The following is an 18,799-nucleotide window of genomic DNA, read 5'->3' on the forward strand; positions in this document are numbered from 1 at the left end:
TTGTAGCGAGTACTGAAGTGCATTTTGTATAACCTTGCTATCTCTGATTCTAGAATTTACCTGATGGATAATTTGAGACACCATTGTTATTTGAATAAAATATTTATCATCTTAAACACAACAGTCATGATGCATAGTATCACTCTAGGAAGCTGAATTTCAAAATATTTTCTTTGCAAGATCGAAGAAAATGATTACTGTTCCACCAAATCAAATTCATAGATTTAGTTAGTCTATTTTGGTTTTAATTGGAAAATGAGGCCTAAATTGTGTTTAGGCTATAGTTCAAGCTTCCTGTAAAATGTAATTTCCCAATCACAAATGCAAACCTATTCATGAAACAGCACTTTCAGTCCATGTAATGGAAAGTTCACCCAATTCTTCCAAAGAGTGACAGTCATTGTCTAGTTCTCAGTCCACTCCTGCTTCTGCCACTCTTTCACATTTTTGATTGGGTCTTCCATAAGACCATAAGACATAGGAGTGGAAGTAAGGCCATTCGGCCCATCGAGTCCACTCCGCCATTCAATCATGGCTGATGCGCATTTCAGCTCCACTTGCCAGCGTTCTCCCCGTAGCCCTTAATTCCTCTAGACAACAAGAACCTATCAATCTCGGCCTTGAAGACATTTAGCGTCCCGGCTTCCACTGCACTCCGTGGCAATGAATTCCACAGGCCCACCACTCTCTGGCTGAAGAAATGTCTCCGCATTTCCGTTCTGAAATGACCCCCTCTAATTCTAAGGCTGTGTCCACGGGTCCTAGTCTCCTCGCCTAACAGAAACAATTTTCTAGCATCCACCTTTTCAAAGCCATGTATTATTTTGTACGTCTCTATTAGATCTCCCCTTAATCTTCTAAACTCCAACGAATACAATCCCAGTATCCTCAGCCGTTCCTCATATGCTAGACCTGTCATTCCAGGGATCATCCGTGTGAATCTCCGCTGGACACGTTCCAGTGCCAGTATGTCCTTCCTGAGGTGTGGGGACCAAAACTGGACACAGTACTCCAAATGGGGCCTAACCAGAGCTTTATAAAGTCTTAGTAGTACATCTCTGCTTTTATATTCCAACCCTCTTGAGATAAGAGACAACATTGCATTCGCTTTCTTAATCACAGACTCAACCTGCATGTTTACCTTTAGAGAATCCTCGACTAGCACTCCCAGATCCCTTTGTGCTTTGGCTTTATTAAGTTTCTCACCATTTAGAAAGTAGTCCATTCCTATATTCTTTTTGCCAAAGTGCAAGACCTCGCACTTGCTCACGTTAAATTCCATCAGCCATTTCCTGGACCACTCTCCCAACCTGTCTAGATCCTTCTGTAGCCTCCCCACTTCCTCAGTACTACCTGCCTGTCTACCTAACTTTGTATCATCGGCAAACTTCGCTAGAATGCCCCCGGTTCCCTCATCCAAATCATTAATATATAATGCGAACAGCTGTGGCCCCAGCACCGAACCCTGCGGGACACCGCTCGTCACCGGCTGCCATTCTGAAAAAAAACCTTTTATCCCAACTCTCTGCCTTCTGTTAGATAGCCAATCCTCAATCCATCCCAGCAGCTCACCTCGAACACCATGGGCCCTCACCTTGCTCAGCAGTCTCCCGTGTGGCACCTTATCAAAGGCCTTTTGAAAGTCCAGATAGACCACATCCACTGGGTTCCCCTGGTCTAACCTACTTGTTACCTCTTCAAAAAATTCCAACAGGTTTGTCAGGCATGACCTCCCTTTACTAAATCCATGTTGACTTGTTCTAATCAGACTCTGCTCTTCCAAGAATTTAGAAACCTCATCCTTAATGATGGATTCTAGAATTTTACCAACAACCGAGGTTAAGCTGATTGGCCTATAATTTTCCATCTTTTGCCTTGATCCTTTCTTGAACAAGGGGGTTACTACAGCCATCTTCCAATCATCCGGGACCTTTCCTGACTCCAGTGACTCTTGAAAGATCTCAACCAATGCCTCTCCAAACCTAGCTGCTTCAGAAATGTGAAAAAGATTTTATTAGTTCGTTCTGTTTTTTGGCATTCTTTTGTTTTTGTTATTTAGTCACTTATTTGAGTTCTTGACATAATGCTTTAAAATTTTTTTCCCTGAACTTTACTCTGAAGTTTACAGTTGTCAAATCTTACTTTTCTAAAATTTTCTCACTAACCCCACAAGTGGTAAAAAAAAATTGAAATGTGGCCCCCTCCGTGTGAAAATGTTCCAAAACTAAACAGACAAAGAGCATCATTTAGTTTGTATTTTGGAGAACATTGGGTTAAAGGAATGTAACTTAGATTTTCAAAATGTAATAGGAAGAATTAAATGAATGGAATTAAATATGTAAAGTGGCCTTTATTTTCAGGGAAACATTTTTGAGTGGTCAATAAACTAGATTTTACAGTTTGGTTTCCATTTTGAATTTACTTTTGTTTCTGACCATGTATTTTTCATGGCTCCTACATGTGGACGTCATACTTGAAATGCAAAAGCGAGACAACACTAAATGAATACAGTAACTAAACTTATATAAACTGAAGTAAATATCATCTCAACAGATCCCACCAGCACCTCCAAAGCCTGACTTTGATGCTTCAAGAGATAAATTGCAGAAACTAGGGGAAGGAGAAGGATCAATGACCAAGGAAGAGTTCACAAAGATGAAGCAAGAACTTGAAGCGTGAGCATTCTAGTTATTGTGCTGTATAACGCAACCTGCACATTGTCTTGCAGTTCTTAATGGTGACTTTAAACGATTTTCTTGTTACAGAGAATACTTGGCTATATTTAAGAAAACTGTTGCCATGCATGAGGTCTTTTTGTGTCGTGTTGCTGCACATCCAGTTCTTCGAAATGACTTAAACTTCCATATCTTCTTGGAATATAATCAAGATGTCAGTTGAGTTTATTTTTATAAGGTCTTTCTAAATGTAATATGTACATTGATGAGATCACTTTTATTTACAAACTGTCAAATTAGCAGTTAACGGAAAAATGCCTTCTACTTCGTCTGTATTTTGACAGTGCTCATATATACTGTGTGCTCAATTGCTTTCTTTATTCTCTGCATTTCAAGTATTTGGTTTGCTTGGAATGCACCTTCAGTGCATGTTGTTCAGTAATGGAAACAAATGAGACATTTATCAGTGTTTTAAAGGTTTGAACTTTAGTACAATTTACACTGCATGAATGTTGTTTAGTTTGGATTAGATTAGACAGTATGGGATCAGGCCCTTTGGCCCAACAAGTCCACACCGACACTCCGAAGTGTAACCCACCCAGACCTATTCCCCTACCCTTTATTTGCACCTCACACTATAAGCAATTTAGCATGGCCAATTCTCACCTGACCTGCACATCATGGATTTTGAGAGGAAACTGGAGCACCTGGAGGAAACCCATGTAGACACTGGGAGAATGTGCAAACTCCACACAGACAGTCGCCCGAGGCAGAAATTGAACCCGGGTCCCTGGTGCTGTGAGGCAGCAGTGCTAACCACTGAGCCATGTCACCCCAAATATTGCAATATCGAAAGTGTATGTTTTATTTTGTTGGCTATTTTGGGCAAATAGTTTTGGTGTTAGAACTTGATATGAATAAGGACTTCTTTTTAATGGGCAGCAATCTCTAGTGATCTGAATCTGATCCCCAAGTATAAACATTTCAGAGGACTTGACAGCTTTACCTAAGTTCAGAATGGATAACTTTCTCCGTGAGATAAATTACCTCTCTTTATTAAAGAATTGTGCTGTTGAATTAATAATCTTTTGTTAAAATTGAATAAATATAGTTGCAAAACCTCTTGTTCTGATCATAATCAAGCTTAGCATTGCAGACTGAGCTATTTATAAATTTTAAAATGTAGTCTATTCCTGTTAATTTACTGAAAATATTAGTTTGTAGAATTATGGTTGTAGGTTTGTTCGCTGAGCTGGTAGGTTTGTTCTCAGACATTTTGTCACCATGCTAGGTAACACCATCATTGAGCCTCTAATGAAACGCTGATGTTCTGTCCTGCTTTCTATTTGTGTCTTGGACTTATGGTAGGTGATATCATTTGTGGTTCTTTTTCTCAGAGGTAAATGGGATCCAAATCGATGTGTTTGCTGATGGAGTTCTGGTCTGAATGTCAGGCCTCCAGGAATTCCCCAGGCTAAATTTCTGCTTAGCCTGTCCTAGAATGGATGTGTTGTTCTAGTCGAAGTGGTGTCCTCCTTCGTCTGTGTGTAAGGATACTAGTGAGAATTGGTTATGTCTTTTGGTGGCTAGTTGGTGCTCGTGTGTCCTGGTGGCTAGTTTCCTGCCCCTCTGTCTGATTTAGTGCAGTCATTGTAGAGTATTTTGGAAATGGCATTTGTTTTGCTGTTGGTTGGTCCTTTAGGTTCATCAGTAGCTGTTTCAGTGTGTTGGTAGGTTTATGAGCTACCATGATGTCAAGAGGTCAGAGTAGTCTGGTAGTCATCTGAGATGTCTTTGTATGGTAGTGTGGCTACAGTCTCTGGCTGTGTTGTGGCTTATTGTTTGGGTTTGTTGTTTAAGAATCGGTGGACTGTGTTTATCAGGTACTCGTTCTTGAATATGCTGTGCAGGTATTATTCTTCTGCTGCTAGTAGTTCCTGGGTGCTGCAGTCTTTAGTGGTCCGTTTAAATGCTGTCCTGATGCAGCTCTGTTTGTAGGTGTTGAGATGATTGCACCTGTAGTCGTGTATCTGGTCTGTGTGTGTTGCTTTCCTGTAGACACTGGTCTGTAGTTCTCTTGAGCTACAAATCTCAAAAATCGCAAACTCCTGTGGGCGCAATATGCTCAATCTAGCCCAAAGATGGGAAACCAACACCATCTGACTGAGCGCCACCCACCAACAACTGTACTTCCTACATGAATGTCTCAAAAAGCAGGTATGACCAAAATGTCTCAAGTACAAACTACCCCTCAACACCTCACAAGCCAGAAGAATAGCAGAACAGAATGATTGCAGAATGTTGCGAGAAATGATTAATAATGCCTACAACCAACTCCACAAATACAAATGGGTAATTTCACACCAGAAAACTTTGTACACCAATGCAACTGACCAGGAATGGACAAGCGCATTAGAATGAGCCATCAGCATCAAATAACAGACCAAGACAAAGAGAAAAACTATCCCCACAAGAAAAAGTGGACAAGCTTGCGCAAAAGAACAACACAGGCAATTCAGAAGCTTGGATTAAGAACCTGTCAGACTGACCACAAAAAGATTGGAAAAAGCTGTCTTAGTAAGAGCAATGAACTACAACTACAGAGACACCGACAAAAGGACTTCCAAGCAACATTGGACTCGACCCTAAAAGACAACGGACGTACATAAGAAACCCAGAAGACCATCAGACAGACAGTAGCATCAATGCTAAGCAGGAAGAAAAAAGGGAGCACCCTCAATACACAGGAAAGGAGAGCCCTAGAAGGACTTGGAGATATTGTAATCCTACTTGCAGACAAAGGGCGCATGACTGGCATCTAAAATACAACACAGTTCATTGAAAAGGTGCTCTCAGATGCTGACATCCACCAGTGGGTGGCGATGGAGTCCACTCCACAGCTAGAAAGCCTTATCACAGTAATCACTGAAGAAACTTCACAAATCAGGTGAAATTAATGATAGACTTTCAAAGAATGAAATCTGAAGAATCCGACGCATCCCACTTCTACAGAATGCTGAAGGTGCACAAACCTGGAGCTCTCCTCAGACCCATAGTCTCACTTCCCAGCACACCGATATACAGACAACAAAGGAATTTCACCATAAACTGAAATATTTAGAAGACTCATGCCACTCCATCCACTCCACCTAGGAATTCCTGAACATCACCAAAGACAGCAGGATAGAAGAGGATGAAGTCATAGTCTCCTTCAACATAACCGCCCTATTCATATCAATTAACGTCAGCCTTGCCAAAGAAACACTGACCGCACTACTCGATGAACCAAGGAGACGAACACCAGATAGCATCAACTCCATCACCAAGGACAGAATCCTCAAGCTAGTAGGTCTATCTCATTACCCACTTCACCTTCAATGACGAGACATACAAACAAATCAACGGAACACCCGTGGGATCACCAATATCAGGATTCTTACCAGAAGCAGTGATACAGAGACTCCAACAGCTCTCCCCACAATCCAACCCAAGCTTTGGGTCCACCGTGTGGATGACACTTTTGTCACCACGAAATGGAACACATTAGAGGAATCCTACAATGTCATTAACAACAACCTTACTGGCGTATATTTCACCAAAGAGGAAGAGAACAACAACAGACCCCCCACCCCCTCACTTCCTAAATGTCACAGTGGAATGAATAGGCAATGGAGAACTGCAGACCAGATACTCCACTACAGGAGCAATCTACTCAACATCCACTAATGGACCTGCATCAGGACATTATTTAAATGAACCACAATACAACCAGGAACTACGAGCAGCAGAAGAAATATACCCACACAGCGTAGTTAAGAACAATGGGTATCCAATATACACAGTCTGCCGATTTATAAAGCAACAAACCCAAACAAGAAATCACAACACGCTCAGAGACTGTAGTCACACTATCAGGCTACTTTGACACCTTGACATCATGGTAGGTCATAAACCTACCAACACACTGAAACAGCTACTGGTGAACCTAAAGGACCAACCAACAGCAAAGCAAATGTCATTTCCAAAGTACACTACAAGGACTGCAACAAACACTACGTCTGACAGATAGGCAGGAATCTAGCCACCAGGATACACAAACACCAGCTAGCCAACAAAAGACATGATCAGCTATCACTAGAATCCTTGCACATAGACGAAGAATGACACCACTTTGTCTGGGACAACGCATCCTTCCTAGGACAGGCTAAGCAGAAATTTAGCCTGGGAAATTCCTGGAGGCCTGTCATTCAAACTGGAACTCCATCAATAAACACATCGATTTGGTACCCACTTACCAACCTCTGAGAAGAAGAACTGGAAATGATATCACCCACCTTAACAGGCCAAGAGACACAGATAGTGGAACAGAACATCAATGCTTCACCGGAGGCTCACTGATGTTATCTAGGTTGGTGACAAAACATCTGAGAACAAACCTACCATTTCAGCAGTAAACTTACAACCTGAACCTCGACCTGAGCTACAAATCTTCTCAAATTGTAGAATTATGACTGATAAAACTAAAGTCGCAAGATTTCTCATTTTCTACCCCAGACACAATGATTATTATATATTCAGGGTAATGTTAGAAGAGATGTGAGCTTCTTAACTACATCACACAAAGCTGGTCGAACATTGAAATGGTCAGAAACTGAGGGTCTGATGGTGGGTTTGCTCAGCTTTTAGGGAAGAAAACCCCTTGGGGAGATGTTTCCCTCTCCACCCAGTCAGCTTTTTAGAGAGGCCATTCCCTCCATGATTTCCTTGTCAGATCCATGCCCTCCCAACCCATACTCCACTCCTGGCACCTTTCCCTCTGCAAGAAGTGCCCACACCTTCTCCACCCCCCCCCCCCCCCCCCCCCCCCCCCCACACCTCTGTCCAAGACCCCAAAGGATCCTTCCACTTCCGACAGAAATTTACCTATACTTCCATAACTGTCATCTGCTGTATCCGTTTCACCCAATATGGCCTCCTCTACATCGGGGAGATAGGACGCCAACTTGCGGATCATTTCATAGAACATTTGTGGGACATCCGCACCAACCAAATCCTCCACCCTGTGGCTGAACACTTTAACTCCCCTCCCACTCCTCTAAGGGTACGCAAGCCCTGGGCCACCTCTGTCGCCAAACTATAACCACTCGACGCCTGAAAGAAGAATGCCTCACTTTCCGCCTTAGAACCCTGCAACCACACAGGATTAATGTGGATTTCACCAGTTTCCTCATTTCCCCTCCCCCTATCTTATCGCAGTCCCAAGCCTCCAACTCTTGACCTGTCCATTGTCTTTTCCATCTAACTGCTCTACCCTCCTCCCTGATCTATCACCTTCTCTGCCAGCTTCATCCACCTATTGCATTCTCAGCTCCCCGGCCCACAAGCCTCCATCCCTGGTGAAGGGCTTATACCTGAAACGTTGATTATCCTGCTCCTTAGATGCTGCCTGACCTGCTGTGCTTTTCCAGCACCTCTTGACTCCGCTTTTAGGGACTTAAGATAACCTGTTATAAAATTTATTGTTTCTTTTGCAACATGTCCAATTTCTGCTTGCTGATATCCAGTATAGTGGAGAGGATATAGAACTCATCATGAACAAATTAAATAATCCTCTGATAGCTGTAGCATTGTGTTTTGTTCATTCACTGTAATTTACTGTCATTATTTAAAAATGTAATTTGGAAAAAATAATATGTATTTTCACCCTTATGGTTTTTTGTAATTCTCTTGGCTACAGAGAATAGTTGAGCTGCTTTCGTTTCTAATTCATTTATGTTAAATCCATGACAAATTGAGCAAAATGACATGAAATTAATACCTGTGCTGAAATTAATATGTTGTGCTGGATTGCACTCTTATTTTCAGATATACTGGGTATGCTAGATATTGGGAACAAGGAGAGCAAAACTTGACCCCCTGTCAATCCTTATTTTGTAAACTGTCCTTTGTATGATTTCAGTTGGGAAAATAATAATTGTAAATGTTTGTTTAAAACCAAGATGTTAGTTTGTATTATTTTTTGGGAAAATGTTTCAGTACATATTGTACCAACTAAGGTAATGTTTTTCTTTTGCATGTAAGTTGAGTATTCGTGGGAAAAATAAAAAGGAGAAATTGGAAGATTTTTTTAAGAACATGGTAAAGACAGCTGATGAAGTTCTTGTTGGAGGTGTTAAGGTGCGTTAATTTTCTTTATTTAAAGACCAAGAAAATTGATAAAACTGTTACAAAAAGATTAATCTGTATTATTGTCATGCTGTGTTGTAGTGAGTATGTACTGTTGTTGTACATGTGATACCATATATCAGTGCTTTGCAGACTTATTTCCCACTGTGACACTGTGTAGCTGCTTGAAAGTTTGTGCAGCTCCAAATTGAGTGTGGAGGGTGGGTGGGTGGGGGTGCGGGCACGGTAAATTGAGAGTAGTAGAATCAAGGAACAGAATTGGTGGCATTGATCAAGTCTTGGAGATCAGTTCTTTAGATATGCCCTCTAAGGCACAGGAAGTAAATAAAATCTGTCTGTACATTTCATGGGGCTATGAACCTTTTCAGCTGTTCTGCTCCATAGCCACCATTTTGCGTTGGTCGGCCTTGAAACTGGATTGTAACCTGCGGTTTGGGAACTCTTTCCATTTATTACATCTAATATTTGCTTAACCTACATTATGAGCGGAGAAACCCACCCAAAGCAAAATGTATCAGAATTCCTATTTATCTAACTGTTTCTTGATTAATGTTTCTTAATGCGTGTGAGAGGAATTTCTAGAAAGCACAGCAGAGATGAGGAGTAAAGCACTTCTGAAATAAAACTAGAATCAGACAAGAAAGCAGGAAATTTTCTTAAGTAATACATATAGGAGAGGGAGTAAGTTGGCTGTAACTAAACCACCACCTTGATGTCCTAATTGTTATCACCAGCATCCTGAGGGAAAAAATGAGAGCAAAATCCATGTAAATCTATTCAGAGAGTCACAAAATCAGTTAGTTTTTGTTTTAAGTACCATATACCAATATAGAATTAGGGTGCTGAACTTATTGAGTTTACCAAGCTGTAGGTTGCTTGGAAAAGGGAGTGTAAATTTCATGTATTTTTGTTTGCATCATTTCCAGTAAATGCCGTGGTGGATTTTCAAAATATGTTTTCCTAATTGAGTTGTTAATGTGGTTTAAGAAAATTCTAATGTGGCCAATTTTAAAATATATGGAAACACTTGCTTTACTCAGTTGTGAGTCTCCTGGCAGTATGCCAACATGGATGTTTGCAAAATTATCCAAAAAAAAATGTTTGTTAGATAGCTACTAACCTAATTTTTTTTAAAATTAGCTGCATTACTGATCCTTTACAAATACATGTTTTTTTTGAGAATTTTAACTGTATCTGAGCATAAACAGATATTACAGTTTGTGAATTAATATTTTTAATCTTAAAACATTGAACACGTTATGTGTACAGGAGAGCCTCGATTATCCGAACAAGATGGGTGGGGAGTATTGTCACAAAGCTGGACCTTTTTTCTCAAAGCTGTTCCTTTTCTCAAGGATACTGTGTCCTTGATTTTTTTTTCTTGATAGGTCGTAAAGCAATCCAGCTCTGGATCGGCTGGGTTGGTACAGAGATGAAAAGGATATTGGGAGGCCCCTTTTTGTTTATACGTAAGCAAGTGAGACTTTAGGCCACAGCTTTCATATATTAGAAGTAACCTGTATAATGAAAGGGGGAGTGGTCAGTCCTGAAAGCTGAAGTCTTGTTTGAGTCAGTTCAGCAGTGGGCTGTGTGGAAACAGGCTGCTAGACACTCCCTCCTTCTGCCCTTCTAACTTTGACCTGTAAGCCTCTGTTTCATTTTTACTGTGTTTAAGGAGTTTGTTTATTGGGACTGTTGTGCATATTCGGGACAGCATAATTAAGTCTAGGTTGGATAGACTGAGTTCTGAGGGTATTCTTTATTCTATTCTTTGGTTTATTCCGTAATTTTGTGAATAAATTTTTGTCTTGTTTTAAAACCTGGTAGTCAACCTAGCTAACGTACTCTGGGTAATTTTCACTGTACACTTACCAAAACAAATTGCAAAGTTATGGCCTGAGCTGCCTGCTTAAGAATGTTTTGAGTGGTCTGGCCTAGTTCATAACAGTATTTTGTTCAGATAATTGTTCGGATAATCGATCTGATCGTAAACAAGTGGTAATTTATGAGTGCCAGTTATCCGAACATTTCTCGATTATCCGGCAATGCACGCCTTAACTGATAACTGAATGCTGAGTTGCCTAATGCCATTTTTTAGGGACCTTGAGATCTTGTTCGGATAATCGAAATGTGGATAATTGATATTCAGGTAATCAAGGTTGTACTGTATTCACGTTTATCAATATATCCAAGCTTGTTCCTTGCCAGAAGATTGCTTTAGGTCTGTTGTCTCTTTTTTTTAGTGGAAATATTACTTCAGGCCTTTTGAAGATATTTATCTGTGAGGTAGCTGCTGCATATAAAGAAGATATACTACAATAGACTAGGAAAAAAAGCAAGAAAGAGAATTTAGCTACATTTTAAGGTTTGACTAAAAGGTCGAAATTATAAATTCAAATTCATATTGAAATTGAATAGATATAAATGTCTGAGTTTACCATATCATCAAATTAAATCATGTAACTAGTTAATTAAACTACATTCTGCATTAGTGTTGTTGCTGCATAAACTTGATATTTGCTTAGTAGACTTTTTACGTTTTCTAAATTTTGAACTGCAATTGGAAAGCATTTTCACCTTTGCCTCAACACCACCCCGATGTTTTCAAACTCCAAATAATTTCTTCTTCACTATGTTCTGTCCTTGCTAATTTATGTTAACTCTGTATTCCCCAGAATATTCCATTTTAAACTTGCAATAACTGTTTAGAAAACCTTCCACCACCTTGTATCTGGCTTATTTCTTGGTTCCTGTTCTCCATTTCTCTGAATCTAGTAAATCTCTGTATTTTGCTATTGTCCCTTTCTCAGTTGGCTCAGAATCCACTACTTAGTCAAAAATTTTGATCACTTTCCAATTATTTTCATTTGACTTTCCAGCTTCTTTGGTGTGAAGGATTTCCAGATTGATCTTAAAGTTGTATACCTATCTACATAATGAGAAAATTGAAACCTCTAAATGTCACATCATTATCAATTTTTAACAAAAAGCAAATCTGCTTGTTATCCACTTGCAGTTGCATAAAGGAAAATTTGTTAGGATACATCTAACCAGAAATGACAATATGGCAACCATTGATTAGCTGACTAAGATTAGCTATTATTTTGATTTAGATCTGAGACCATAGAAGTACTCTAGCAAGTATGTAAGAATTGACTTGCTGTTTAAGCAAACCAAGTTTTTGAATTATGTATTAAGTTGTTTTTAAACTAGCTGCAAAATATTTTTAGGATGTTGATGATTTCTTCGAACACGAGAAAACCTTTCTTCTTGAATATAATAACAGAATAAAGGATGCAGCAGTCAAGGCTGACAAATTGACAAAATCACACAAGAGTAAGTCGCTTTTTTTTGTTCTAAAGCTTTGAATGTGAAGCAATACTATAGATACATTTAAAATATGTGAAACAAAATTTTTTTGTAGTATTTTATTTGTTTCTGTGGGGCTAGTACCTAAATCAATAGAAAAATTTAGAGACTGAGTATTTTTTGGAAAAATTATTTAGTTTGTCTAGTTACTCAAATAATAATTGCAATTTTAAATAGTCATTTATTCAGTTCCTAATGATGGAACACATTAATCTTTTTTAAAAAAAAATGAATAGCTGATGAACCCATAGAAGTAGTTATGATGGTATTGTTGACTAGCATAGAGATACTGAAGCATAAATCAGTATTGTGGTGGGAAGGTTTAGTTGAAAGTGAAAAAGAAAGTTCAAGATTGGGAAAGGAATTGAAAGTCAAAAGGGAAGATAGAAAGAGGAACTAAGACTCGGGTGACTTTGATGTAATAACTGGGGTTGAAGGGAAAGACTACACACAATACACAAGCAGGCATTTTGAACAGTTACTGAGAAACCATTTCTACTACTTTTATGTAAAATATCTTACTGTAGTACACTACATGCTTTTGCTTTTCAGATGTGGCAGATGACAATAGTAGAATTAGTTCAACATTGCACACACTAGGAACTCAAGACTCAACAGATCTGTGCAAGTAAGATTTACAATATTTTTTTCTAGATATTTAATTTTACTTTTAGTGTCACTTGAATTATGAAATAGGAGATTTCATGATGGCTTGTTGGTCTTGATGGAATATTAAGTCTTAAATTTGGAAAGTGTTATCTTTGATTTCTGTATTTTGTTCACTTCAGTATTATGCTCACTTCAGTTGAGACCATGATGTGGAGATGATGGTGTTGGGCTGGGGTGGACAAGGTCAAAAGTCACACGACACCAGGTTATAGTCCAGCAGATTTATTTGAAATCACAAGCTTTTGGAGGACTGCTCCTTCATCACGTGAAGTGGAGAGTGTATCCAGGACAGACTTTATAATCAGAGAGATTAGAAAAACCATACAGTGGTATGAGTGGTTTGTATGATCTTTTCATCTCTCATAATTATGAAGTCCTGTGCCTGGGTGCTCTCTTCTCTTCACCTAACAAAGAGGCAGCGGTCCGAAAGCTTGTGATTTCAAATAAACCTGTTGGACTATAATCTGGTGCTGTGTGGCTTCAGTTGAGGCAACAGTTGAATTATTGGCTTTGCTGTCTCTGTATAGTGGGGAGAAAAATACCAGCCTGTTGTTGATGCCCATTGTTGTTTTTGTTACTGACTCCTTAGAAACATCATGTGATTAGAATAGAATCTGCTTTGGTTATGATGAAATAGTCAATTGATAAGTCATTGCCACACATGAAGAAAGATCACCTGAGTGAGGCGACCGAGTACTACTGGTGTCTGTGGAGATGGATTTAAGAGAGAACGGGGTAGAAATTAATATTAGAGTGTTTCTTTATAACAAATGAGTAGTGCAATTAAAATTCAGTCAACAGTGTGATTATTTTGCCTAGTCTAGTTTTACAGCAATTCTTATTACAAGTGTTTTTATTTTCACACCCTCCATAATGATTTGGAACTGTATGTTTTACTGATAGGCTTGCATGATATTGAGGATTAACATGCAATAATTACATAATATGTTCATTGTTGTAGGCAAATTCTCATGCATTACTGAATGAAGGGAGGGTTTTGTACATAATTGAACAAAAAGAACAATGAGAAAACCTGATCAACTGTATCTTATTCATTTAGAGGTGCAACCTTACGCATTACTCACCAACCTCTAAATCCTATTACCCTAGGAGAGGGGGCAGAAACTGCAGCCAGTTCTAGGATGATCGTTTGTGATTGGAAAGACAACCAAGAAAAGTTGCAACCTATTTGGAAGTGCAGCATTTCCTTGTATGCCTGTGTCAAGTTCTTTTCTATTAATCACTCAGCGCTCAGAATGTGTCAGGAGATTGTCCTGCAGGCTGATGATTGCCATTTATTCTAAATCTGCATTTTGATTTTATGGAGAGAGCCTCTATTCCTACCTTCTGTGTACATTTTAAATAATACTCAGCTAGACAATATCCAGTTTGTTTGCTTTCAAAGCCAGTGTTTATTGCCCATCCCTACTAGCCCTTGTGCTAGCTTTTTGAACTGTAGATGTGTGCTGTAGGTAGATCCATGGTGCTATTGGGAAGGGAGTTCCAGCATTTTGACCCAATGACCCAGAAGGAATAGCAATATATTTTTATGTCAGAGTGGTGAGTGGCTTGGAGGGGAATTACGGCAAATTAATTCCTGTGGTGCAGTGTTTAAGTCAACATTCCAGGTCACTAAAGAAGTTGGCAATTGTAAGTGCATTGATCACCATCTTCTGAAATTCTATACAGGAAGGCATTTTTAACCAGTACGCTGAGGAACCCACTAGAAAGCATGTAATCTTAGATTTGGTTTTGTGTAATGAAATGGAGTTAATAATCTTTTTGTGTGAGGTACTTCAGGAAAAATGGGATAACATGATTGTATTCATCTCTGGGATTGAAAATGAAGTAGTCCAATCCAAAGCTATGCTTTAATCCTAAATGAAAGAAAAATTGAAAGGTGAGTTGGCTGCGACAGACAGGGTAATCTCACGAAAAAGCATGATAGTGAGTAGGCAGTTGTTACAATTTAAAGAATGAATGCATGCATTGTCACCATTCTACTTTCTTCTTGGGCAAAGGATTACATCAGGAAAAATGGTCCAATTATGGCTAACAAAACAAATTAAGTATAGATTTACACCCAAAGAGGAGTCAGATAAAATTGCTAGAGAAAGTACCAAACCTGAGAACTAGGAGTGGTTTGGAAATCAGTGAAGGAGGACCAAGAGGTTGATTAGAGAAGAAAAATAGTGAGAGTAAACTTGCAAGTACATAAAAGTAGACTGTAAGAGCCTCTATAAATTTGTAAAAAAAAAAATTAGTGAACACAAATACAAGCCTCTTGAGGTCTGAAATGGGAAAATTGATAATGGAGAACAAGGAAGTGGCAGAGCAGTTGAACAACTGGTTTAGATCTGACTTCACAGAAAAAGACAAAAAAATCCTAGAAGGGCTCGGGAAGCAAATATATTTTGGAAAAGAGGAATGGAAAGAGACTAGTATTAATTTATTAAAAAGTGGTAGAGAAAGAAATGGGACTGAAAGCTGACAAATCCTCAGGGTCTGATAATTAACATCCCAGGTCACTAAAAAAATTGGCAATCAAAATCACAAATACATTAATTGCCATGTTTTGAAATTCTATACATCGGAGGATGAGAAATATAAACCACTATTTAAAGATGAGTGAGGCAGAAAAATGAGGGGGGATAAACAATAAGTCTAACATCAGAAGGCCATTAGAGTACCACAGGGATCAGTAACTGGGCCCACAATTATTTATAATATATATTAATGATTTGGATGATGGAAGTAAAGGTGCTATCACCAAGTTTGCGAATGACATGGAGTTTACAGAAGCTAATTAACAGATTAAGTGAGTGGGCAAAAACTTGGCAGATAGAATATAATGTGGAAAAATGAGGTTATGCACGATGGTAGAAAGAATAGAAGGGCTGATTATTGTTTAAATGGGGGAAGACTGCAGAAAGCTGCAAAACTAAGGGGTTAGAGGGTTCTTATGCATTAATGGGGGTGGGGAGGAAGCTAGCATCCAACTTCAGGTTTTAGGGAGACAAATGAAGTGTTGATCTTTATTCTAAAAGGAATGGAGTATAAGAATAGGGATGTCTTGCTAAAACTACAAGGCGCCAGTCAGACCACTTGGTCTCAAAAGATTCACGAGGTGAGAAAGACTGTTTTCGAGAGGTTGAGTAGGTTGGGGTCGTACACATTGGAATTTAGAAGAATGAAAGGAAACCTGGTCTGTTTTGATAAGATTCATAGGAGCTTGTCAGGCTGGATACAGGGAGCTTATTCCCCTGTGTGCGTGTCTCGGACTATAGGGCATAATCTCACAGTGAAAGATCATCTATTTAAGATAGATGAAAATTTTTTTCTGCTGTAGTAAATTTGTGGAATTCTTCACCACAGACTGCTGTTGAGGTTAGGTTATTCAGTATGTTCAAAGCTGAGAATAAGACCATAAGACATAGGAGCGGAAGTAAGGCCATTCGGCCCATCGAGTCCACTCCGCCATTCAATCATGGCTGATGGGCATTTCAACTCCACTTACCCGCATTCTTCCCGTAGCCCTTAATTTCCTGAGACAACAAGAATCTATCCATCTCTGTCTTGAAGACATTTAGGTCCCAGCCTCCACTGCACTCTGCGGCAATGAATTCCACAGGCCCACCACTCTCTGGCTGAAGAAATGTCTCCGCATTTCTGTTCTGAATTGACCCTCTCTAATTCTAAGGCTGTGTCCACGGGTCCTAGTCTCCTCACCTAACGGAAACAATTTCCTAGCATCCACCCTTTCCAAGCCATGTAATATCTTGTACGTCTCCATTAAGTCTCCCCTTAATCTTCTAAACTTCAATGAATACAATCCCAGGATCCTCAGCCGTTCCTCATATGTTAGACCTACCATTCCAGGGATCATCCGTGTAAATCTCCGCTGGACACGTTCCAGTGCCAGTATGTCCTTCCTGAGGTGTGGGGACCAAAACTAGACACAGTACTCCAAATGGGGCCTAACCAGAGCTTTATAAAGTCTCAGTAGCACAATGTGCTTTTATATTCCAACCCTCTTGAGATAAGTGACCACATCGCATTCGCTTTCTTAATCACAGACTCAACCTGCATGTTGACCTTTAGAGAATCCTCGACTAGCACTCCCAGATCCCTTTGTACTTTGGCTTTAAGAATTTTCTCACCGTTTAGAAAGTAGTCTGTGCTTTTATTCTTTTTGCCAAAGTGCAAGACCTCGCATTTGTTCACGTTGAATTCCATCAGCCATTTCCTGGACCACTCTCCCAAACTGTCTGGATCCTTCTGCAGCCTCCCCACTTCCTCAGTACTACCTGCCTGTCCACCTAACTTCGTATCATCTTCAAACTTTGCTAGAATTTCCCCAGTCCCTTCATCCAGATCATTAATATATAATGCGAACAGCTGTGGCCCCAACACTGAACCCTGCGGGACACTGCTCGTCACCGGCTGCCATTCTGAAAAAGAACCTCTTATCCCAACTCTCTGCCTTAAATGATAGATTTCTAATCAATAAAGGGAATTATAAGGCTTTATAAGACTCTTGAGGCGGGTGGGGGGGTGGGTGGTCAGACTACGTTTAGACTATTGTGAGCAATTTTGGGCCCCATAGCTTAGGAAGGATGTATTGGCTCTGGGGCAGGTCCAGAGGAGGTTCATGAAGATGATCCCAGGATTAAAAGGCTTAACATATGAGGAATGCTTGAGGACTCTTGGACTATACTCGATGGAGCTTAGAAAGATGAGGGGGTATTTGATTGAAATTCCAGAATACTGAACCGTCTGGACAGAATGGACGTTGGGAAGATGTGTCCATTGGCAGGAGAGATGAGGACCCAAGGGGCACAGCCTTGGATTGAAGAAGGGAATACCTTTTAGAATGGAGATAAGGAGAAACTTCTTTAGCCAGAGAGTGGTGAATCTGTGGAGTTCATTGCCACAGAAGGTTGTGGAGGCCAGGTCATTGGGTATATTTAAAACCGAGATAGATAAGTTCTTGATTGCCAAGGGCATCAAAGATTACAAGGAGAAAGCAAGAAAATGGAGTTGAAATGGCGGAGCAGGCTTGATGGGCGAATGGCCTAATTTCTGCTCCTATGTCTTATGGTCTGATGGAATTCAGGTTTATGGGGATATGGCTGGAAATTGGAGTTGAGGATTACAAGATCAACTATGTTCTTATTGAATGGAGGGATAAACCTGATGAGCAAAGTGATCTACTTCTGTTCCTACATTTTATGATCTTGTGTTGTAAGGTGTATATACTGGATTCTATTGTAAAGTATGTGATAACAGTCACTTAGAAAACACCAATAGCATTACACAAAGCAGCATGGATTTATGAAAGTCAATTACATTTGACAAAACTATTGGAGTTTCTTGACAACTGAATTAGTTGAATAGATGAGGAAAAATATGTGGATGTGGTGTATTTTGATTTTCAGAGAAGTTTTGATAAAATCCCACAATAAAAACAAAGCATGTCATATTGGTTGTAATATACTGGCATGCATTGTGAATTGGTAATCAGGCAAGAAATAGTCAGAATAAAGGGATCTTTTGCAGAGTGGAAGCTAGTGGTAATCAAATGTATTATTTTGAAGCTTATTGACAATGCAAAAGTGGAATTGAGTGTGGTAAGGAGGATGTAAAGAGCATTCAAGGTAATTTAGACAGGCTGAATGAATACACATCAATATGGCGGATGCAATATAATGTAGTTAAGTGTGAAGTTGTCCACTTCAGTATGAAAACTATAATGGCAGAATATTACATAATCGGCGATAACTTCTGAAATGTTGACGTAGAGTGAGACCTTTGTATCATCCTCCACTGGTCACTGAAATTAAACATGCAAGTGCAGTAATCGATTTAAGTCAAATGCTAATTTAGCCTTCATTGCAATA

At 39.5% G+C, this 18,799-nt stretch overlaps 1 protein-coding gene across 2 annotated transcripts in view; it reads left to right on the forward strand.

The window, feature by feature from the left end:
* snx6 (sorting nexin 6) overlaps positions 1-18,799 on the forward strand; it is a 59,110-nt gene that overhangs the window by 14,461 nt on the left and 25,850 nt on the right. For both annotated transcript variants that reach the window (XM_072568944.1, XM_072568942.1), the window contains exons 5-9: positions 2,554-2,675; positions 2,766-2,889; positions 8,757-8,852; positions 12,092-12,197; positions 12,783-12,858. In XM_072568944.1, the coding sequence (XP_072425045.1) occupies positions 2,554-2,675; positions 2,766-2,889; positions 8,757-8,852; positions 12,092-12,197; positions 12,783-12,858 (524 nt within the window). The remainder of the gene's footprint in view (positions 1-2,553; positions 2,676-2,765; positions 2,890-8,756; positions 8,853-12,091; positions 12,198-12,782; positions 12,859-18,799) is intronic.

This window comes from Chiloscyllium punctatum, chromosome 4, assembly GCF_047496795.1.
Source record: "Chiloscyllium punctatum isolate Juve2018m chromosome 4, sChiPun1.3, whole genome shotgun sequence".
Classification (NCBI taxonomy): domain Eukaryota; kingdom Metazoa; phylum Chordata; class Chondrichthyes; order Orectolobiformes; family Hemiscylliidae; genus Chiloscyllium; species Chiloscyllium punctatum.